The following is a 23,651-nucleotide window of genomic DNA, read 5'->3' as shown; positions in this document are numbered from 1 at the left end:
GTGCATCTAGCAGGCATCAACGTCCTATCTGTTTGACTCTGCAGCAGCACTTCTGAAATGTTCAGGTGCATACAGTCGCCTGGGAATCTTGGTCTCAAGCAGGTTCTTGGTTAGTGCAGGACTGATTCAGGTCCGAGGCAAAGCCTGAGATGCTGCAGGTGGTGGAGATGCTGCGAATTTGGGGATTGCGCTCTGAGTAAGGAGACTCCGGACAATGGTTGAGTCTCGACCGACTGCATATGAGACTCACCGAGAGCCAGGGGGCTTCAGAAACACTCTCGATGAGCATTCAGACCCACTAACTCGGAACCTCTGGGGTTGGGACTTGGCTCACGCCACCCAGGTTGAGAATATCTGCAGAGGCGGGGCATCCTACGGCTGAAATGATCAAGGTGAGCCTCAAGGTGCTTAGACTTACTTGACCAACAAGAAGAACGTCTTGGCCGTTGTAAATACTGGAACATCATTTTCAAATGCACACCCAGGTGCCGTGTTGGGAGCTGCAGCCCTGAAATCGGATGGGTGATGCCAGGGTCCAGCCTGGAGCTGGGATGAAAGAACATTCCGATGGCATCTGTCTCTGAGCAAGAGTTCACAGCCTCAGAAAGTAGGAATAAGTTTCAAAGAAGTTACAAAAAAGGGGAGAAGGGCTACCATTTATTGAGCACCAGTGGTTTTGGGTTCTGCACCAGACACTTCATATGTTTTATTCAACCCTCATGAAAATAAAAAGATGTGAAGTAGGGATGATTCACCCCATGTAAGAGCTGCACACGTTAAAGCTTTGCATTCAAGGTCACATAGCAAAAGTACGAGAATGGCTTTGATTAAAAGTGATAGGAACCCAGTACAGACCAACTTAAAGGGGAAAGGAGTTGGAAAAGAGGTTTCTTGGCTTAAATGACAGTGATTTCAAGGATTTGAGGAGAAGGTACAAGAATCATGGTCTCAAACTGGAGCCTGTACATTTTCCTTCCTACTCGATGGGTTTCATTTTTTGCAGCTCAGGAGGATGACTGCTGACAAATCCAGGCTTCAATCGCATATTGTGACAACCTTAGCCGAAAGACGGGTTCATTCTCCCAAATTGTGTAGATCAACAGCAGTCAGTGATTCTAATAGGTCACACCTGAGTCCAGACACCACCTCTTTGGCCAGTAATTTTTTGCCACACACACACAAAAAAAGTGTTCTTATGTTTGGGCAGGTCTAAATTGTGGATTCAACCAGAAGAAGGGAGAAGGAAAGATGCAGAAGGCACATCACCTTCTCCAAAATTCGAAAATCAAATCGAACCAAATACCTCCCGCTCATCACTGTATCAAGGATTCAATCCTGAGCCCATCCTTTATTCTTTCTACCACACTTTGCTTCCTCTGTGAGTCAGTGTCGGCAGCCTTAAGTGAGTAGGCCGTCGGGCCCAGGCCAAAGTTCACAATAGCTTGCACCTGGTAAGGGGTAAATGTACGCATGCGCTAGCGCGTGAGTCCACATTATGAACACTACGCATGCGCCACTAGCAATCTAAAAAAGGACAAATGCGCCATGCCGGGGGCGCGCCATCTTGTTGTGCTAGAATGAAATGCTGTTTTGCCCCATGTTGGCTCCTTGGCTCCTGGCTCAGCCTCATTCACGGCATGTCGGCTCCTCGTGCCTTCTTCCGGCTGGGGCAGCTCACCTCCTCAAATCCCTCTCCAGCCTCCCTCGGTGGACAGTCAGAAATGAGTCAAAGGCGTCCCAGAAGCTTTTAATCCTGTTCACTGGGAAATAGTGCTGGCATTCAAGTGGAGGTGCATGCACAGTGGGCCACAATTACGAGTGTGTAATAGATTTAGTTACATCAGAAACACCCAGGTGTTGGTTCAAAGACAGATGTCTGGGCCTCATCCCAGACCCACTTCATTGGGATATTCACAGGGATGCCCAAGAATGTCAGATCTAAGAATTGCCCAGGTGATTCTGATTAGCAGTAGTTGTTCCCAGTCTTGGCGGTCCCAGGCTTTGGGAAGACGGGCTGGCATTAGAGCTGTGAGTTGGGGAATCCTTGGGGCAGATGTCTAAGCCTGTGCATGATGAGATCTGGTGGTGGAGAATGAGAGAACGCTTCATGTAGACTAAAGTCATTTCCCTTTCTCAGGCAGCCTGGTATTTTTCCAGAGCTTTTGTAAAGTATCCATTTCATTCATCATTATGCAGAATGCAGAACTTGGCGTTGAGTTTCTTAGTAGGAATAGGAAGTCTAGTTCTAACACTGCCTCTTCAGCCTTGAGCAGACAGACTACTTTTCATCGTAGGGCTTGGGATAAGACTGAAAATAGAGCAAAGAAACATCAGGTAACAAAGACAAGAAATCAATGCCAATGTCTCAAGAAGGTATAATGAAAGACTAAGTATAATTTGAGGAGGTGGGGACAGTCGGTAATTCCTAAATTGTGTTTGAGGAGAATCTATTGTCCCCAACAAAAATCATTCTATGCATGTCATTTGTTGAATTTCACTATTTTGGGTGGTAAACACCTTATCTTTTTGGATATTATCTCTAAAGAAGTTGCTGCTCTGTCATCTTCCTCCTGCTCCATCTCCCCGCTTCCCCGCTGTTTTTAAGGATGGTGTTGTTAACAGCACCTTGTTTCTGAGACATCAGCCAGAAGGCAGCCCTTGCCTCTCAGAGCTTCAAGGACGTAAATCTATTTCCATCTCTTCGTTTTTCTTTTTGGCTACTGTGTTGAAATAAGGTAAGTCTTGTTTTCTCTTTCTGTTTGACCCTGTTCTAAGTTTGGATACATGGCTTTGGACATCTTTCTCTTTGAACATGGAAATACTTTCTGCAGGAATCTATTCAATAAAACCTGACAGACCATTTAATGCAGCTTTAAAATGCCAGGGGAGGGACAACATCCCTCTGTGAAGGTCAAGCATGGTGGGAGAGGCGCTGAGTGTTTCTTTCTGTGGAAGAAAGCCCTGCATCTTCACCAAGCAGAGGTCGAGGGAAAAGTGAATAAATAACAGGGATTGCCGTGTATTTCTTGCTCTGGCCAGGAGTAGGTACATGGCTTAAAACATATCTTGAAATAAAGGTTAAAGTTATGTCTGTTTAAAAAGATGAGAAACCATAGCTCAAAGTGAAAAAAAAGTGACAATGAATATATATATGTTCATGTATAACTGAAAAATTGTGCTCTACTCTGGAATTTGACACAACATTGTAAAATGACTATAACTCAATAAAAAAAATTAAAAAAAGAAAAAAGGAAAAGATGAGAAACCAATGCCTAGAACTGTGACACTGATTGTAAAAGAGAAAGGGGGAATGCTCTCCGTTAGTTAAACTGTGCAATCTCTCCATTTTGTCATCATTTCCTTCCTCCTTTCTTTCCTTCCTTCCTCCCTCTCTTCCTTCTTAGAACTACTTACTGAATGCCTGCTGTGTTCCAGGCTCTGGGCTAAGTGTGACCAAATACAACATGACAGAGATTTTTCTCTTTTTTCCTGTTGGTTCATGCAGTGGACTGAATGTTTGTGCCTCCCCCAACTCAGATATTGAACCCTAACCCCCAGTATGATGGCATTTGGGAGTGGAGCTTCTGGGAGGTGATTGGGTCATAAGGGTCAAGACCTCAGGAAAAGAGTTAGTGCCCTTATAAAAGAGACCCAGAGAGACCCCTTGCCCCTGCCACTGTGTGAGGACACAGCCAAAAGAAAGCTGTCTAGGGACCAGAGAGCAGATCTCACCAGACACTGAATCTGTGGTCACCCTGACCTTGAACTTCCCAGCCTCCAGAACTAAGAAGTTTCTGTTGTTTTTAAGCCACCTAGGCTGTAGAATTCTATTACAGAAGCTCAGATGAACTGAGACAGATTATTGTGAACTTGAGATACTCTTTATAGTGTCTTAGATGTAGTTTTAAAATCGGCTAAGACTTAGATTTCCAAGACATTGAGAAGCAGGAGCTCCTTTGCAATTTACAGCTTAAAGGACATGTGCTCCTGACTCTCTGTCACCATCTAGAGGCAATTTATACATATTGCAGGGCTAGTTCCTGGAAAATTGAGTGTAGAAAATCATCCCAGAAGTTACAGTTTTGCAGTGTTTGTGTATCGACCTTCTAGAATAAATTAGACCCAATCGTCTGCAGATGAATGGAATGGGAAGTTTTGCTCACACAGGTGTATGTGAGAAATGGGTCTTGGCTTCCGCACCAAACCATGGAGGTCTGGGATCGACTGGGTGCAAAGGTTTCCAAGGGTGGGGGGGAAGAGCTGCAAAAATCACTGGGCGACAGGACACTTAGATTAGGTTCAAGAGGAGGCTGCCAGTCCCCCAGCAGTGGGCACTCAACAATTGTCCAGTTGAATGAGAGGCCATGAGGCTCGAGGTTGATGCAGAAAAATGCCAAAGCATAGGATTGGGATCACACTATGCATCCAGGTTCTCACTAGGGGCGATTTTCCTTCAGGGGAACACCTGGTAATGCACATTTTGTCACAATTGTGGGAGTGCTACTGGCATGTAGAGGGTAGAGACCAGAGATGCTGCTCTCCACGCTACAATGCACAGGACAGCCCCCACCCCAGAGGATTATCCAGCCCCAGTGACAATAGTGCTGAGGGTGAGAAATGCCAGCCTGGCACAGAGCACAAGTGCAGAAGTGCTCTCAGAGACTCAGGCCCTGACCATGGTGAGTAATGTCTATTACTGACCTCAAGAGAGGGAGACCAAAGGGGTGTGGATGACTTTATGCAAAGGTGTCTCTCTGGAGAGACATGGTTATTTTCAGCCAAGTGTGGACAAACTGTGCACCCCTCCAGCTTCCTGTAGAGTTCACTAGATGATACAACTCAAAATGCTGTCCAATCCCACTGTCCTTTTTTATCCAGTCTTTTGCTTGGTGCCATGACTTCCAGCACCATTATTTTGTTTTGTTTTGTTTTTATAGTAGATTTATAATGTTGTGGTAGTTTCTGGTTTACATCATAGTTATTCAGATATACATATATATATTCTTTTTCATTATAGGCTATTACAAGGTATTGAATATAGTTCTCTGTGCTACACAGTAGGACCTCATTGTTTGAACACAGTTTTTACCACATTTCCTTGATGTCCAGTTTTCTTTAGTATCCAGTTCTTCCATGAAATCACATAAAGTACCCAAGTCACCTGTGTTAGAATCACCTGTAGCTGCTTGCTACAAATGCATATTTGGGCCCGATACCAAATCTAGTGAATCAGAATTTCCATGGCTTGTGGCCCAGGAATCTGCATTTTCAGCCAGCTTCATGGGTGATTTGACTTACATTGAAGTCTGACATAGGATGGATGGAGTAACAGAACTCCAGGGCATCATCTGTTCTTACTTTTAAAGCCCACTTGTAAAGGGCTCAGAGAATCATTCACTTAATCCTTGGGATATCCGTTTGCTACATTGTGTTTATTCCTCTTTTACAGATTATAAAATGGAGGCCACAAGAGCTTAAACAGTTTATATCGTGAAACCCAAGAGATTTGTTTAACCTTGATTTTCTCACCATGAAGCCTTTCTGAAAAGTTGTCCCGTAGGCAGAAGCTGTGCCACCTTCTCTGCTTCCCCAGCCCCAGGCTGACATCTTCACTGCTGCATCTGGTGAAATAGACTATGCATGTTGAACTGTCACTTGTTCTAAACTGTGACGGGCACCTCATCTTCGTCACCTCAGTGCCCTTAGAAGCCAGGTATACATCCACCTTTGCTGTCTCCACTCTGGTCCAAAGCACGGTCATTTCTCACCTTGATTCTATTTTTTTTAATTGAAGTTTTGTCGATTTATAGTGTTGTGTTAATTTCTGGTGTACAGCATGTGATTCAGTTACACACATATATATATATTTCTTTTCATATTCTTTTTCATTATAGGCTATTACAAGGTGTTGAATATTGTTCACCTTGATTCTAGCCACAGCTATATGACTTGTTCCCTCTGGCTCCGTCTCAGCAACCCCATTCTATATCTACACAAGGAGATAATGTTGCCTCCTACACACACACACACACACACTCATACCCATACCTTAAATCCAAGTTTCCTACGTGATTTACCCCAGCCTAGCAGGTCCTGTTGACCTGGCCACCTGCTGTTTCTGTCTCTCCTTCTGGCCTGGAAGTCTTCATCCTTGTAAGCACGTTTCCCTACTTCAAGACCTTCGGTTACACTGAGCTCTCTCCCCTGACGTGCAAGATCTCACTCCTTTATAAAACTGACCCACCCTCTTGGGTCTTACTTGGAATATCAGCTCCTAAGAGACATCTTACAATTACACTCATTCCCCCACCCCCACGGCTGCCCAACTAAATTAGATTCTGTTATTCTTTGCAGTTCAGGAGCCCACTGTTTTCCTACACCGAATTAGTGATCTTTTTCGGTTCTATTATTGTTGAGTTATCCCTTGAGGGTCTTTTCCATTAGCCTGTAAAGGGAGTAGATTTTGTTCCTCACTGCAAACCGCAGGGATCAAAAGATCAAGTAAACGCGTTGAGTAAATGAAGACACGCAGCAAATGGGATGCGCCCTCACGGTGATGGTGGTGACTGTTTCTTACAGCTGGTTTCTGTAGGTTAGGGGGGTGGGGCCTGGGGCTAGGATTCAATCTTAAGGAGTGGGAAACATGGTCGCTCGAAGAGGCGAGGCCACCGCCAGGCAGCCCGGGTTTTCACACGCTGCAGGCAGTGACGGGGCTCATACTTCCAGCCCTCCAGGCAGCCTGACGTTTGCGAGTTGCCGGCATTATTCTTTGGGTGGCGAGGCTACATGGCGTCCCGCTGAGCCCAGTTTCCATAGCCTATCAAGGGGTTAATCATTCCCACCTGGGCCAGGATAGGGCCCGAGGCGAGCGAGAGCAAGCGGGGCTGGGGGAGGGGGGGTGCTGGTACCTGGCTCTTCGGAGGTGCTGAGAACGCTAAATACCTGAGCTGTCTCGCCAGCAGCCTTGTAAAAGAGAAGTCTGCACAGGCAGCGAAAGAAGTCGCACCGCTCACCTGAGCGCCCCCACTCCCTGCGCGGTCCCCAACCCTCTCCTCGCTCTGCTCTTCCCTCCGTGCGCTTCAGTTACGTTTTCCTAGCCTGGCCCAGGGCGCTCCCCTCCCTCCCTCGGCGGTCGGTCCCTCCCTCCCCCTGACTCTCACCCAGCCTCCCCTCCCCCTACGCCCCCTCCCTCGGAGCGGGAGCGGGGAATCCCACGCCCTTGCACCAGCCCGGGGGCTCAGACGGGCCCGGGAGCCGCCGGTCGCCAATCACCGTGCGGTGGAGAGGCGGGCGCTCGGCTCGGGCGCGCTGGGGGAGCCAGCTGGCGCGGCTCGCCCCGGGAACCTCAGACGCTCACCCCGACCCAGACAGACGCACGGACGGACGCGCAGGCGGGCGGGCGCGGACAGAGTCCCCTGGCCGTCTGCGCTCGGAGGCGCGCGCCAGCCCCGACCCGGGGCTCCTCGGTCCCGTCCCCGGGAGCCGCAGGCGGCGTTGCGCGGACCGGCGCCGGCGGGAGGGGAGGGCGCGGGGCCGGCCGGAGCCGGGGAGGCCCGGCGCGCCTGGCCCGCGAGGTGAGAGGCGGCGGCTCCTACCTGGCGCCGCACCTGGAGCGCTGCGCTCCGGGGGCGGCGGGGAGAATGCGCGCCGCCCGCAGCCACCGCGCCCGCACCTGACCATGGAGTGCGCCCTCCTGCTCGCGTGCGCCCTCCCCGCTGCCCGCTCGGGCCCGCCGTGGGGGCCGGCGGGACGGGGGCGCGTAGCCAAGGCAGGTGCCCGCCGAGGGGCGCGCCAACGGCGGGGTGGCCGGGGACGCCGGCCTCGCCGCGCCCCCTCACTTGCGGGGTCACCTTTTCTCTTGCAGGCGCTCCAGCTGTGCTGTCTCTGCTGTGCGTCGGTCGCCGCAGCCTTAGCCAGTGACAGCGGCGGCGGCGGCAGCGGATTAAACCACGGTTCGTATTCGCCCCCTATACCCAGAAGCGCCTTTCCGGGCACTTTGTCCCTTCCTTTCCCCCGAAGAGAGACAAGTAGAAAAGCTCACCCCCCACCCTCCGCCACATGGCAGGTATGCGCGAGTCCTGGAAATGGTTCCTGTTTGGAAAGGGGAGATGAGGCAAGGACTCTGAATTTATCAAAAGAATCTGTATCTCAAGCTTCAAGTCACATAAATGAGAAAACAATACTTTCCCTCGTTCACAGACGGCGGGTTAAAAAAAATCCTTGCTGTGGAGAGAAATTAGAAAGTGAGTGGACACTGACCAGGTGGCTGATACTAAAAGACACCTTCCTCATTTCTTTCCTCTTCCAGAAAAGCCGGCAGGAACGAATTCTTGGTGGGGGAAGAAAAAATGTGCCCCTTGCTACCCCATCTTCCCTTCCCCCAGTCTTCCCTCCCCCCTTCACCATTCCTGTCCCTTTTTTCCCTTTCCTCTCTTCTATTCTTCTCTTTGCCTTAGTGTCGTTGATTCCCAGAGATGGCTTTTAGGAGAGCAGGTAGCTTGAGGTCTCTGAGGTTGGGAGGGGGGAGGGGGACATGTCTTTTGAGGTTCCCGAGCTGCAAATCTCCAAAACACCTTTTACTTCTGTCATTTATTAACTTCACCCTGGCGCCTGGAAGGGAAATCCTTGTTTCCATTGTTCCCCAGCTACCGGAGAACAGCTGATCCCTGAGCCAAGGTATCTATAGCAGGAGCCTGATGTCCAGCTGGGGCTTTGTAGTTTTTAGCCTTGCAGGGTTATCACCTTCTCCTGTCTGGTCCGCCTGTTGGGGGACCAGGGTTCCTTCTTGGGAGAGTGGGGGATGGCAGAGTCCTAGAGAAAGGCTGTGTCAGGGAGTGGGTGAATGAGGGGACGGGAAAGCCAAGAATTCACTTTTTTCCAACCAGAGAGGCTGGCTGCAGTTTCTAGAACAACCCTTCGTCATTTCATCAGGTTGGAGGGCCCCTCCGTTTCAGCTGCCACCTGTAAGGACCTCATCTTTAGGCAGCCCCTGAGCTGATTAATCTGCTCACTCATTACAGACGCTCTGACTGCCCCCATTTTTCCATCAAGGACTGACTGTTTCCCTCAGCCTGCTCATTCTCCCCTTGGAAACAAACTAGCAGCAGGTGTGTGGGTGGGGGGCTTTGCAGGCTACTTCTGCGGAAGGCTGGCTGGATAAGGCTCCTGCAAGTTCTCCCGACTAAGAGCAGGCAGAGTTGCCGATGGTTATGGACAAGGAGGTAAGAGTTCACTTGTTGTAGAGACTCTGTCTGGAGTGTAGGTGAGGGATGGTTTTCACAGTTCGGTTTTAGTGGGGTGGAGATGGTCTGTTGCTAAGAAAAGGTGTCTCTTCAAGAGCCACCTACCAGGGAAGCAACATAATAGAGATTTTTAAGAGAAGAGAAATCGTGTATAACCTGCCCAATTTGCTAAGGTGAAGAAAGGAGTAAACTTTTTTTTCAATTATTTATATGCATGAACCATTAGATAATGTTTCTAGTTAAAGAAGTGAAGGAGAAAAATGGGGAGAATCTAAAGAATATTTTAAGAATGAGAATTTCTCAAACAGTAAGTCACAGATAGTTCATACCCGGTAGAACACAGCTGAAAACTATTGTCATAGTGGGTTTTTTTTTTCAAACGTAGATCCAGTTAGACTATCACTCATGGATCTCTGCTAGCTACACGGCTTCTGTTCATTCCTTACAGGTTTTATGTTTGTTTGTTTTTGGTTGTTGGTTGTTGACCTTTTTGGGAAAAAGGAAATTCCTCTTTTCTTTTCCTCCTCCAGTAACCAAGGACCCAAGAGACTCAAACATGCCTCTTAGTTATTAGTTATTAGAATCTTTCGAAACACGTTCCAAATTAGTTTCCCATTGTGTCCCTAGAAAGTGGAAAGGCAGAGCGTTTTTTAATGCGCAGAGGGCATTTTCCAAGTCATTTGGTGGGATGATACTTTTCAGTTTCAATGTTGTGTGATAGAAAACAGTGGCCTGGCCTCGGTTTTTTTTCAAGCAGCAGGTCTGTTGTTTAGCGCCTCCTCTCTGGGACAGGCAGCGGGTAGTGCTGCTCTAGGGAGCAGTGGTGAAGGTATTTTTAAACATGTCTTTCCAGGTGTCCCCTGATCTGACACGCCCCCACCAACATGTCTGAGCAATTTTAAACATCAGGCTGTATAGGAAATTTCTGACAATTTCGAGGCATTTTTATGTATCCACTCTATTTTATGCTGACAATTAAATGGATTTGTCCCACTGAAGCTCATTGTAAAATGTTGAGTGATACAAGTGCCGGAGTTTTATTATCACATATAATTAATTCTGGAAATATAGAACTGCAGTTACTTGTTAATTATCTGAGACTGCATCTCGAATTACTCAGCAGTGTGAGTTATCGTTTGAAATTTGAACTCTGCCCCCATTGCCAAAATGCTCCCAATGTAGTTGAAACACAAAGATATCATCTCTTTGGCAAAAAAAAGCATTCCTTTCTTTGCTTTGCGGTTTTGTATTTATTAATATTGTCTCCCCCAAGTCAGCTTTATGTGTGGATGGCTCTATGACTAGTATATAAAAAGTCCGTCTCTCTCTGCAGAGCTTGAGAGTTGTATTGTCCACAGACATTCTTGACATTCATCAAGATTGTGCTTGACTTTGAGTTTCTGCAGGAATTGCTGGGGCAGAGCTAATTGTCAAGCCAGCAAGATTCTCCTTGTCATGAGCTGCTCTGAATTAAATGTAGTCTGAGGGCACGGCAACGGAAACAAAGATCCCTCTAAGCGGTGCATTGATTTGTCAGCCTGCTGGAAAGGGACCCTTTGGCGTTGTGGGCTCTGGGTGCTGACAGCCAAACCTTTCCCATTGCAGATTACGTCTTTGTCACGCCGGTAGAAGTGGACTCGGGCGGGTCATATATTTCACACGACATTTTGCACAACGGCAGGAAAAAGCGGTCCGCGCAGACTGCCAGCAGCTCCCTGCATTACCGATTTTCAGCATTTGGACAGGAACTACATTTAGAACTTACGCCCTCGGCGATTTTGAGCAGTCACTTTATTGTCCAGGTACTTGGAAAGGATGGTGCTTCAGAGCCTCGGGAACCCGCAGTACCGCGATGTTTCTATCAGGGATTTATCAGAAACGACAGCTCGTCCTCCGTCGCTGTGTCTACGTGTGCCGGCTTGGTAAGCACCCCCGGACTCGGAGTCAACTCCCTCTTTCCTGTGTTTTGTGTAACTTGAATGAACAGATGCCTGCAATATTGTGTCCTTCCTGTCAACTCCACACGTTGACACTGTCAGCTTTGATATGTATAATATTCTCAATTGAGTTAATCTAATCTGCTCCCAGAAAAGGAAAATATAATAGAACTTTAATTATCATTTAGAATGCTCTTTTGATGTTTAATAGTCTGGGCCTCTTCCTTCTCCATGTTTGAGACAGTCCCCAAGGAAATTAAGTTGATGGATGCCATTCGCTTTGGGAAGTCTTGAGAGGCCAGGCTTTATATAAAACAAGCTGCGGGTGTCCACGGTGCTTTGAAACACGCAGACTGTATGTGATGCAAAATAGCATTCACAGCCTGTGAAGCCCACCCTTCCCTGTGCAAGGGAGGCTTTTCATTTTCTCTTAACTAATCTGTTCATGTTGCCTTGCTCACGTAAGACGCCTTACAGAGTGCGGTGTGGCATGTTCAAGGGCTGGCGGGAGTAAGCGTCGTATCCAGGAAGGCAGAACACTTAAAAAGCATTTAGGACAAGTGTCATTTCCTCTCAGTGTAATCCTCAACTATTGAGCTCCAGGACAAGAATATTGGTGTAAATGATACTTGTCTCAGAATTGAATCATATATGAGTCAATAAATGGTGTTTGGTGGATTTCCTCTGGTGTTGCAATTAACAAGTGTCTGCAACTGACAGAAGAGTTGATGTGTGTTGAGACGCACACTGGTCGTGCTCTGGCGTGACCGGGAGAAGGAAAACATGAGAAAGCCCAGTTGAGGATGTAATTAGTAGTGTACGTGATGGATTATGTCAGAGCAAGAAGGAGTGGCTTAGGTGCTGGTGATTAAGGACGCCCATGTTCTTGGCTCACTGAAGCTTTATTATTTAACTTTCATTTCCTATTGTGGCTTGAAATTTAGCTTAAATATTTTTATCACCACCAGAATTAGGATATTTTTTGGTATAGTTTATAAAGTATAGAGGATAAGAAAAATAAGACAAAAAAGATTCAAACATTTCCTGTTTCATCTGTTTAAATGAATCATATGGATTATTAATGACCTATATATACTATATAGGTCATAATAACATGCATGTCACTATAATAACATATAATACATAGGTTATAATAACATGGTTATACACACATAGGTGGCCCCCACACATGAATATATCTTGCTTTTGTTGTTGTTTGGTTGGTTTGGTTGGAGGGAAGTACATCCTCCAGTATTTCCCTCTCTTCTGTCCATTCTGATATCCTAACATCTTCAGAAGGAATTTAGACACTCTGCCGTAGCAGTTTAAACTCCCCCACTCCACAGAAGACAGTGGTTACGAGCAGTCTGCCCAAGGTCATTTTCACACTAGCGCTTTACTAGTAGGACCTTGGGCAAGTTATTAACCTCTCTGTGTCTTAGTCTCTTTCTCTCTGAAAAAGGTAATAATAACAAGAGGGTTTACATCACAGGGCTCTGGGGATTAAGTGACTTCTTACATGGGAAGTGTGGCAGGAGTTCCTGGAAGGAAACACTTGCTCTATGGCTGTTCTAGTTTCAGCAGAACTTCGTCTCCCCATGTTTAGCTCTCAGGATTCTGCTCTCTGTGAGTATAAGAAATCTGATCAACTGTCTCATATTAATAGATGTTGGGTTATTTTTTCTAAGGAGAAGATGCACTTTTAAAAAAGGAACAAATGACCACTTAACACACAGAATGAGGCAAGGTAAACATTTCCCTCTTTGTGACAGGTGAAAGAAGGAATTGGCAACCACATCTGCCTGTGTATCAGGCAGATATAAATTGAATTCATGAAACTCAGATTCTGTTCCTACTTTTCAACAAGCCAGCTGCATATCCCCAATTGACTTGACTTCTCTAGGCCTCAGTTTCCTCTCCTGAACCATGGAAAATGATTTCTAAGACCACTACCATCTCTTGGCATCTGACTCTTAATTATCCAATTGATTGACCCTATCAGGGACCACTTGATATGAGGTCAGGAGAATATCAAGCTTTTCCCCATTGCATGACCCACCTCCACCCATCCCTGCCAAACAACTGCAAAATACAAATGCATGCATCCATCTTCCATTAAACTGTAAGAAGAGTGAAACAAGAGAATAGAACCACGACTGAGAAGCTGAGACATCACTTTGTTTTTATGTTGGTAATCTTGCGTTGAAGTGTAATGTATATACAGACTAGTGCAAAAATGTACAGAAAAATGCAAAAATTGTTGAGTACAGCCTAATGAATTTTTTTAAAGTTCACACTCCTGTAAGATCAAAGATCAACAACCACATAAAACAAGACATAACCAGGGCTCCAGAAGACCCCCCTGGCCCCCTTCTAAATCACTGTCCACCAGAAGTAACTGCTGTCCTAATTTCTGACATACTTTAATTTCACCTATTTTGAAATTTTAAATAAGTAGGAGAGGGTCGCACAAGATTCCTCTGTATGAATATTCTGTGTTGTTTCTATCTAATGGTTGGTGAACATTCGAATTGTTTCCAGTTTGAGGCTGTTCTGAGCAATACTACTGAACATTCTTGTCTATGCCTTTTGGTTGGCTTAGGGAAACATACCAAAGACTGAAGTGGCTGGGTCGTAGGGTATTTATATATTCTGTTCTACTAGATTCTGCCAAGCAGCTTTGCAAAATGGTTGCACTTTAAGACAATTTACACCCGATTGTATGAGAGTTCCAGTTGCTCCATATCCTCACCAACACTCGCTGTTGTTTGTCTTTTCCACTGTAGCCTCTTAGATTGATGACTATGATGTGATGCCTCATTATGGGTCTAGTGTGCACTGTTCTGATGGTTAATGAAGTTGAGTATCCTTTCTTATGCTTATTGGCCATTTGTATACCCTCTTTTGTGAGATATATCATATATGGACATATATAGGATACAGGTTTACCCTGTTACCCGAAAGTCTATGCAACGTTTTGTAAGCCAAGATACCCAAAGGAAAGAAATAATTACCTTAGGACACATCTTAGTAATAAATGTACAAAAAAGGTGAATTGACATCAAGTGCAAATGCTCACAGACACCGTTCAAAGCTGTGGCAACTTGATGCGGAGATGCTGAGTGCAGTTCCTGGGGGAGGGGCTTGGTGTTGCCCGTCTCCCTGCTTGTGGTGAGCACTGCTCCTGTAATGGCTCTGCAAAGCCAACAAACCAGTGCTGAAGGCTATTTTTGTTTTGGGTCTTTATTCATAAAAGCAAAGCTTCTCTTGGGATTTCTTTTGGCTCATGAAAACAGATACTTAATGTAAAAGCAAAGTGGCATAAAGCCAACTTTCCAAAGTGGGGGATTCCTATCAATGTTTTCAGCCCAAATTGGGGTGCTTTTTCCTTTCCCTGTGAATAGAAACAAGAATTCGGAGCAAAAACACCTTTGCCATCTTAGCATCTTTGGCACTATGGCTATGAAACACTAACAATGCATTGACCTGCTTTTGAAACACTGTCGAACCACAGTAGTGAGCAGTGTGAGATCGCTGGAGGCTTTGCATGGAGGGATGCCATTACTAGGTACATTGAGGGTTGAGGATGGATGGAAATAATCATGTCAACAGCAAGAATTTCTTATCCTTCTAGTTACCCAGAACCCATCGACACTGCTCACCTTCTTTGGTCAAACAAGGAGCTCACATCTTCTCTAAAGTGAATTAGCAACTACTGTAATTCAGAATAGCAGGTGATCAGGGATTCAGGAGAGGGACAAGTCTGTAACATGCTTGGTGGAGAGACTCATCAAATTTCACAGGCTATACGAGAAAAGGACTCTTCTTCCATGAACACAGAAACTGACAGGAGGTGAATCAGCCTGAGAGGTGAATCTTCTTCCACCTGAATTCACCAGGAAGGGGGGCTGAGCAACTGGGATCAGAATGAATTAGAGGTGAGAGCAATCTTCTAGTGTGCATCTGTATATATTAAAAAAGTAGTAGTAGGAAAACCATTATCTTGACTGCTTGGGAAACCCCAGGAGAGAGTGAGAAAGGGTGGAAGGGTTATAATAGTGAAATCAATCAATCAATCAGTCCACCTGCCTGCATACTGTAGCTAGGATTTCTTTGGCAGGGAATTTATAACTCACAATTAAACTATGTTCAGAATTCTCTCTTAAAATGTAACCCTACACTCCCCCCCCCCATAATGATGGGTCTCATTTTACTCAGGAGTTAGGTAGGCAGTTATTTACTTGGAATAATTGAACAGACAGGAGCTGCAAACTTCGATGAGTAAATCCTGCCTGCCGTTGTGTTTGGGGGTGATGGTTTTTTTAAATGTTGAGTGCCTTTAAGCAGAAGCAAGCTCTCTCCAGCCCACTACTGCCCCCTACTCCTGACTGCCTTACACTCTGGGACAGTTATCTGGGTTTGCAGAACTTTTCCCCCAGAATCTCAGTGTTGCAGATTAAACTAATCTCATCACTATCTGCCATGTACGTTCTTTCTACTGTACCCAGCTTCTTGACGACCACGTTGATGAGACAGTCACTACATCTAGGAAGCCCACGCCATTGTCAGGAGACAATTCATTTTGATGTTGAACTGCAACCTACCTTCTTAAGACTTTGACTTGTATTTCTTAATTTTGTTTTCTGGGATGCTAGAACAAATCTGTGTCTTTCTTCTTACATACATTTTCTTCTACCCAAAAATGTTCCACCTCCGTGCTCCTTTTTTTTTATGAGGACAGTGATTTTCAGAGTGTGATCAGTTGCATTAGAATCACTTTAAATGTTGACAATTTAAATTTCTTTACCCATAACAGAAGGTCAGGGAGGCTGGGCCCAGGAGTGTGTATTTTTAATTCTCCAAGTGATTCTAATGCATAAGAACATTAGCGGACCATCAGATTAAGACACGGAACACACAGGCAGATTGTTTTCATAATTGCTGTTGGTTTGACAGATTGCTCCCTTTTCTGAAACGTAGTGGAAATGTGGTATTTGGAGAACTGACTGGAAAGACACATTGAATGATTCTGTCATTCCACAGCTATCGATGAGCCTCTGTTACAGCAGGTACTGTTCATAACACAATGTAGAAAGCTGTGAGCGAGATGGATTCTGTATGCAGGTTCATGGGACTTTGTTCCCAGGAGGAAATGGAGTGGTGATTTTAGACCTAGAAATTGCTATTCTATTTTGAACCAAGCTGTGATTCAACAGAGCCCTGGAACAAAGACTTCCTGAGGTACAGTGTTAGATCAGCATGTTAAGAACTCAGAAATGTCCTACATTAAAGATGTTTGTTTAACTCTCTTTTAAAAAGTTTCCCTAACTTCTTTGGTTGTGGAAACTTTTTTTGAGGAGCTTTTCTTAGTCTGCGAGTGACAAGAAAAGCACCAAAGCAAGGATTCCCCAAAGAGATGCTGCAGTATTAAGTGCTGATTTCTGACTGTTAGGAGGTGTTCAAGGAATAAAAGGGTTTTATGACTCTAAGTGGCCATATAGTCCCATAAGATTCAGGAAACTTTAGGTTCAAATTTGATTAAGCAAATGTCTTTTCTGTAATACATTTCACACCTTTTAATGTGCTGACATGCATTGTGGCGCTCCAGGATGTGGAATTTTGATACTAATTTGACTGCTTTCCCACCCCCGCTTTTAAGCCATGCTTCCATCAAATTTGCCCAGGGCTCCACGGTTCACCACTAACGAGCAATTTTTAGGTCTCCGGTTATTTGCACTTTATTGGTACCTAATAAATCTAATTACCACATCTTCCAGTTGGGGAAATACACCTCTTGCTGAAAAGGCTCTTGACACCCAGCTCCATTCTCGAAGTGAAAATCAAGTGAAGAGGCATGCCAACAGTGTCACCGGTTTTGCATTTCCGCCCGGATCTGGGATGTGTCAGTTCTTTACTTCTGGTTAATAACCTCGGCGAGGGCCCAGCTGGCGAGACAGATCGCGGTGCTGTTCCTTTGGTATCTTCTGTCTAGTCTCTGATTAGGATCCAGCTTCAGCACCGCATCAGGGACTCAGAGTAAAACAAGTACCACACCGTCCCTCCAGCCTTCATTCCTAATGCAGACCGTCCAGTTCTGCCACTTGGTTTTCCTTTCTTTCTTTTTACTTTGTCCCCAACAATTAAACTGTGAGTGAGGTTTCTCCTCCATGGCTGGCTGCCCTAATGTCCCCATTGTCTCTTTCTTACCGGTGGCCTTTTTGGACTATGATTGCAGGGACCCATTGTGCAGAGAGGCTGGGTCCCTGCAAGGAGCTGTAGAAGCAGGTGGGTTTCAGTAGGCAGTAGGGACCCTTTGATCTCCCTTTTTCAGAGGTATTTTATGACTCCGAAAGCTCAGCTGTTGCGTTGTCTGTTGTTGGTCACTGCTGCCCGGTAGTCTTTACAAAACTGATTTCCATTCATAAAAGGGCTAAAGGTAAATGACCTTAGTCCAGACAGGCAGAAATCAAGCAGGCTGTGCTGCTCTGTGGGGCCTCATTAACGAGCAGAGGTTTGCTGCATGACACACACACCCCCTTGGAACTTTCCGGTCACTTGAGAGGATCACGTGAAACTACAGATTAGACTGCTTTGTATTTCTCAGTTTTGGGGTACAGGCGGACCCAACATCGGAGATGCTTTCTTGGGTTATGACCTGATTCATCAAGGATAAAAAGCCTTTTTTTTCCCCCTCTTTCTTGTATGCCTTCTTCAGACATGATTTGTGAAGGTAATTATTTGCTCATAACAACACTTTTAGCAAAATGACAGCCAGTCTCTTTTTAAAAGAAATCCCCAAGGTTCCTGGTGGAGAGCAGGACTCCCAAGCTGATTAGAAGGGCGCTCCCATGGGAGGGTGAAAGACCCGTTCTTCCTCCCTCTCGGCCTCTTAGAGAATGGCCACTGAACATCGGTCTTCCCCAGTGCCAAACTGGGAGTACTGGACTCTGCACCTCGGTCTTGTCATCTGTGCAGTGGCAGTGGTGACTGTCTCTCAAGGTTGTGACAATCTGTGATCAGCTTCATCCTCAATTCTTCTTTTTGTTTTTTTTTACTGAGTTATAATTGGTGAGTAATATTATAATGTTACAGGTGTACAATATAGTGATTCATAATTTTTAAAGGTTATAGTCCATTTATAGTTATTATAAAATCTTGGCCATATTCCTTGGCTGTATACTGTGTCCTTGTAGCTTGTTTATTTTACACATAGTAGTTTGTACGTCTTCGTCCCCTCCCCCTTTTCTCTCCCCACTGGGAACCATTAGTTTGTTCTCCGTATCTGTGAGTCTGCTTCTTTTTTGTTATATTCACTAGTTTGTTGATGTTTTAGATTCCACCTATAAGTGATATCATGCAATATTGGTCTTTCTCTGGCTGACTTATTCCACTTAGCATAATACCCGCCAAGTCCACCCACCTTGCTGCAAATGGCAAAAATTTCATTCTTTTTTTAATGACTGAGTAATATTCCATTATGTATATACCACATCTTCTTTATCCAGTCATCTGTTGGACATTTAGGTTGCATCTGTATCTTGGCTATTCTAAATATTGATTTTATGAACATTGGGGTGCATGTGTCTTTATGGATTAGTGTTGTTGGCTTTTTCAGATATTGACCCAGGAGTGGAATTGTTTGATCATATGATAGTTCCTCAATATTTCTTGACTTTGGACTAGGAGAGGGTCTGTGAGAAAAAAAACAAACAAACCAGTAATTGAAGCTCCAGCCCTGGAACCTTTCCAAGCCTGTCAGAAAAAGAAATGAGCCCTTGAATGTCGGCATTTATCCTGGAGAGAATCCTGGGGATTTTGTGAGGGAAGGTGAGCATTACTTTATCAATTAGGAAGAAACAAAGTGAGGGAAAAAGAATCGAAGAGGAAGCAGCAAAAAATTGGTGAAGACTGGGATCAAGGCACATGTGGTAAAGCAGGGCAGTGTAGTTGCTTTGAGCTCAGACTCTGAAGCCCTGTGCCTGGCCTTTACTAACTGTGACCCAAGTCAAATTATTTACCCTCTCTGAGCTTAATTTCTTCAGTGGCAATAGGAGGATAATGGTAGTCACCCACCCCCGGAGTTTATGGATGCTTAATTGAAAGAAAAATACTGTATCTACAATGCTTAAAACAGTGCCCCACACATGGTAATAATATTAGTAGCGGTAATGATGTATCAAGTAATACTTGCTATTATTGTAGACATTCTTCCATAAAGGAATTTACCACCCACAGGGAGGAAACTCTTAGCCTTAATAATAATAAGAGTTTATACTGATGGAGCACGTATCGAATTATTAGAACTGGTACTGAGGAGAAGATTCAGCTGAAATGCAGACCGAGGTCTTTATGATACTTAAGCACTAGCCAGCACATTGATATTGAAGGTCTAAGGCAGCAGTTCTTTTCCCATGCACTTCAGAAAGACCTGGGCACTTTGGGGGGAGAAAACACTACCTATGTTTAGGCTCCACCTCTGAAAATTCATCAGTAGGTCCTGGGTAGAGCCTGGGTGGGTGTCCCCCAGAATAAAGGAAAGAAAAGTGTCACACGTGGTTCCAGTGGGTGGTGAGGACTGTGAATCAGTGTCCTAAAGGAGTCACAGAGAAGGACTAGTGGAACATCCTTTTGGACAGTTGTTTTTGCTTATAGGATGCATCACACCTTGGAAGTGTGGTTATTGATACACTGAATAGCATTAGCCAGGGCGAATGCCAAGGCAGGCAGGCAGGGATGGCTAATGTGAATCAAAGTGTACAGATGGTTCTTGTTTCTATGTTACAGGACTTTTCACTGGCAGGTAGAACGCCATCTTGAACTAGGTAGAGCATAAGAAAGTATATGTTTTGGCTGTGGGATAATCTTTCTAATTCCTCCTTCTCTCTCTCTCTTCCCACCTCCCTACCCCTTCCTTCCCTCCCCCTCCCCCTGTACGAGGATGGCTGGGTTTCAGTAAGGCTGGACCTAAGGTACCCGGTGACATCATCACTGTCCTCTTTTTCTGTCTGTCGGCTCTTTTTGCTCTTGCTTGTTGTCTGTCTTCATGCAGGACCCCCCGAGATTCCAGAGATGAGTTAGATCTTTCCTTGGGTGCCTGATATCTCCTCCAACTTTCTCAGCAATAACACCACAGTTGTAACCCACATCGTGCATGAGAAAAAGTGGGTGGAGCTCGGGGTTTTATTTGCTCTCTTGTCTGTCAGTAAGCCGCAGAGGGCCACACTCAAATCATCTGTGCGTCCAAACAAGACTAAATTATATTTGATTCATGTGTTGACATGTGAATTGATGCACAGAAGGAAGTCTGGGGTCATGCACTGCACGCTGAGGGCTCCACAGTTCCCTATCAGTTTGAAGCTCTTTGAAACCAGAGTTTATTCTTTTGCGTGCATGTATGTGTATGTGTGTGTGAGTGTGTGAACACAGGTGCACGCACTTAAAACATATATAAGTTGTATTTGTCACTACTTTTCCTGAAGCTTTTTTCTCTTTGGTGGAGAAGGATTGCTTAAAAATAGTGCATATCTTGGAGTTCTTCCTTATCACAATGTAAGCATCTATCTTATGCTTTTAACTGCTACATTTTTAATCATTCCCTTCTGATTAATGTGTTTGTTTCTAGTCTTTTTGTTTTTTATTTTTTGTTTTTTGCTGTTGCTGAAAGGAGCATGCATACAAAGGAGTTTTCTTAATTGCATGCAATTCTGTGTTTTATGAGAGAGGCAGAAAGAACTAGTTTGTGAAAAGCTGAGATTCTGAACACATACAGGACATTAGCTATGGCCAGAGATTGACTTGCTGGTACTGATAGTAGCTACCCCATATCACTGTCACCCTCACCTTCGTTGTGTAACATGCAAAGTGACTGAGAACTCATTACTTCTTTGGTTTCCATGAGCCTAAGACAGCCACTTAGAAAACCAGTTCTCTCCAGCAGAGCGTGGGTGCTGATAAAATTTCATAGTTTCCCACCATCAACAGTAAACAATTTAAGAGAAAATGGTCCTGATTAATTCCTAAAGTCCAAGTATAAACAGGCCTAATGTTAGCAGTGCACTTGAAGGCTCTCATGACCCAAAATATTTGCCTGGGCTTCCTCCACATCTCTGTCCACAAATCCAGGAGTTCCTCCTCAGTTGTATCAAGTTATTCCCATGGAAGCCTGTTCCCACGGCTTTTCTATCCAATTACAGAACCGCGTACCCTCAAATACCATAATACGAGTCTGGTGAGAGTGTTCTGTCTGGGCTGCACGCTCACCTCTCCTGAAGGGATGCCTTTGATGTATCGCAGGATTTCATGTTCAGCTGAATTCTTTTGATTGCTTATTCATGCCACTGAGCTTTGGAATATTTTATCTGCCCTTATTACCAGTGTGAGTCAAGGGGGCATGCTTTCAAATATAAATTATAAAGTGCACATCACTAATTTACTAGCAGTCAGCTATGTGCACGCCCTTCTTTAAAAACGGCACTTGAAAGGGATTGAGATAAGCTAGTCAAAGGAGATTATCTCTCCAATGATTTACTGAGTTCCCCCACAGCAGAGGGCTTTTTCAGTGTCTGTGGGTTCCTTCTGTGACTTTCCCCCAACCCCTCAACTCTCTTTCATATTTTATTTTGCCACTTCCAGGAGGCCAATGAAGAGTTGCCCCTGGATGAATTTCTCTGCGGATAAATAATGACCACTATTGTTTTTTCCTCCTTGATTAACAAGTTCAGGTCTATTTGAGGCAGCACAGATACGTGGCCGAAAGAAAATGCTACTTAAATGCGTTCTCATCCTTTCAATATGCTAATGTATTTTCCTAAGGCTTAGCCTTATCTCAGGGTTCTCCAGTGACTGCCAGTAATATGTATTGAAGTAAGTTGAATTCCAGCCCCTTTTGTGTGTAAAGCACATACTAATTTCTGTTGAATATTACGTATTTACACTGTCATTTAAGATTCAATAATATTTAGATCAGTGATTGTTTGCATTTTTTGAAGCTCTGTATGCTGATGCCCAGATCCAACCCCAGATCGATAAAAGCAGAATGGCTGAGGGTGGAGCCCAGGTACCTGTGTTTTTAAAAGACTCTCCAGTTGATTCTGATGCACAGGCAAGTTTAAGGATTTCTGCTCTGAAAAAATGTCGGGGGCTTTCGAGATGCTATCACCTTAGAAATGCCTTGTGCAGTAGTTTAGGAAAGAAGGATGGTATGTTAAAATGCATGGGATTTTAGAAGTTCATCTTGTTCACTTACTAGTCACGTGATCTCAGGAAATTATTCTTTTGAAAGATGTCTTATTTTGAAATAATTTTAGATGCACAAGAGGTTTCGGAGATGATACAGAGTTCCCATGTATCCTTCAGCTAGCTTTGGGACTTCAAATTATCTGAGAATCTAGTTTCCATGTCTGTAAAGCAGAGAAGGAGAAAAAAAACTTCAAAGGGTTACTATGAACATTAAATGAGATAATGATAAAGTATAAAAATTGTGGGAGATAGAACTGTTAGTTGGTCCCCAAGCTACCCAGCCCTTAATGTACACGCACCCTCCCCTAGTGATTCGATCACTTGCGAACTGCAGTGCTGCTGGGAAAGGGCTTTGCAGATATCATGGAGGCTTCCAATGGCTTGACCTTGAGATAGGGAGACCATCCAGGTAGGTTTGACCTAGTTGGTGATCACACAGAATCAGGAAAGTCACAGCGGTTCATAGCTAGAGGGATTTGACACGTGAAAAGTACTCCGCTGCTGGCTCTGGGGATGGAGAAGGCTACGTGGTGAGGAATGCAGGTGGCCTCTAGCTGACGGCCAGCAAGGAAGTGGGGCCTCCACCCTCCAGCTGGAAGAGCCTGAACTCTTCCAACCACCTGAATGAACTTGGGAGTGGCTGCTTTCCCAGAGCCGCCAGGAAGGAACGTAGCCTGGCTCGGGCAGAAACCCTGAGCAGAGAACCCAGTCACACTGTGCCCAGACTTTTCTGACTTGCAGAGCCATGAGCTTGTCAATGGGGGTTATTTTTAAGGTGCTAAGTATATGGTGATTTGTTATATAGCGGTGAAAAACAAATGCAGCCAGTTTCTAGAGTGCTTACCCTGCAGCTGGTGTGAACACCCCATGAGGCCCTTCCATTTGCAGAATCATGGCCGTCTGAAATCATCCATCAGGTACTCATGCTGCCTCACAGGGCAGGTAGGACAGTGGGTCCAAGGAGAAGCAGCAAGCTCCCTTGGATACCCACAGTTCACCATTGTGCAGGAAATTGTGGTAAGTAGCCCAGGGCTTCTCTTTTTTTTAATTTTTAAAAAAATTTTTTTAACATTTTTTATTGATTTATAATCATTTTACAATGTTGTGTCAAATTCCAGTGTTCAGCACAATTTTTCAGTCATTCATGGACATATACACACTCATTGTCACATTTTTTTCTCTGTGATTTATCATAACATTTTGTGTATATTTCCCTGTGCTATACAGTGTAATC

General features: G+C 44.9%; 1 protein-coding gene across 6 annotated transcripts in view; it reads left to right on the top strand.

The window, feature by feature from the left end:
• Window positions 1-23,651, top strand: part of ADAMTS18 (ADAM metallopeptidase with thrombospondin type 1 motif 18) — a 543,678-nt gene that overhangs the window by 397,825 nt on the left and 122,202 nt on the right. For 3 of the 6 annotated variants that reach the window (XM_072967759.1, XM_072967760.1, XM_072967762.1), the window contains exons 4-5: window positions 7,865-7,952; window positions 11,045-11,164. Coding sequence is in view for 1 of the 6 variants with exons in the window: in XM_072967758.1 (XP_072823859.1) it covers window positions 7,679-7,768; window positions 7,865-7,952; window positions 10,848-11,164 (495 nt within the window). In the remaining 5 variants the exon portion in view is untranslated. Of the gene's footprint in view, window positions 1-7,438; window positions 7,769-7,864; window positions 7,953-10,847; window positions 11,165-23,651 lie in introns of those variants that run through there. The other 3 variants (XM_072967758.1, XM_072967763.1, XM_072967761.1) reach the window with 3 other exon arrangements.

The sequence above is a fragment of the Vicugna pacos genome, chromosome 9 (genome assembly GCF_048564905.1).
Source record: "Vicugna pacos chromosome 9, VicPac4, whole genome shotgun sequence".
Lineage (NCBI taxonomy): Eukaryota > Metazoa > Chordata > Mammalia > Artiodactyla > Camelidae > Vicugna > Vicugna pacos.
Note: the sequence above shows the minus strand (reverse complement) of the source record. Positions and strands in the feature narration are given on the sequence as shown.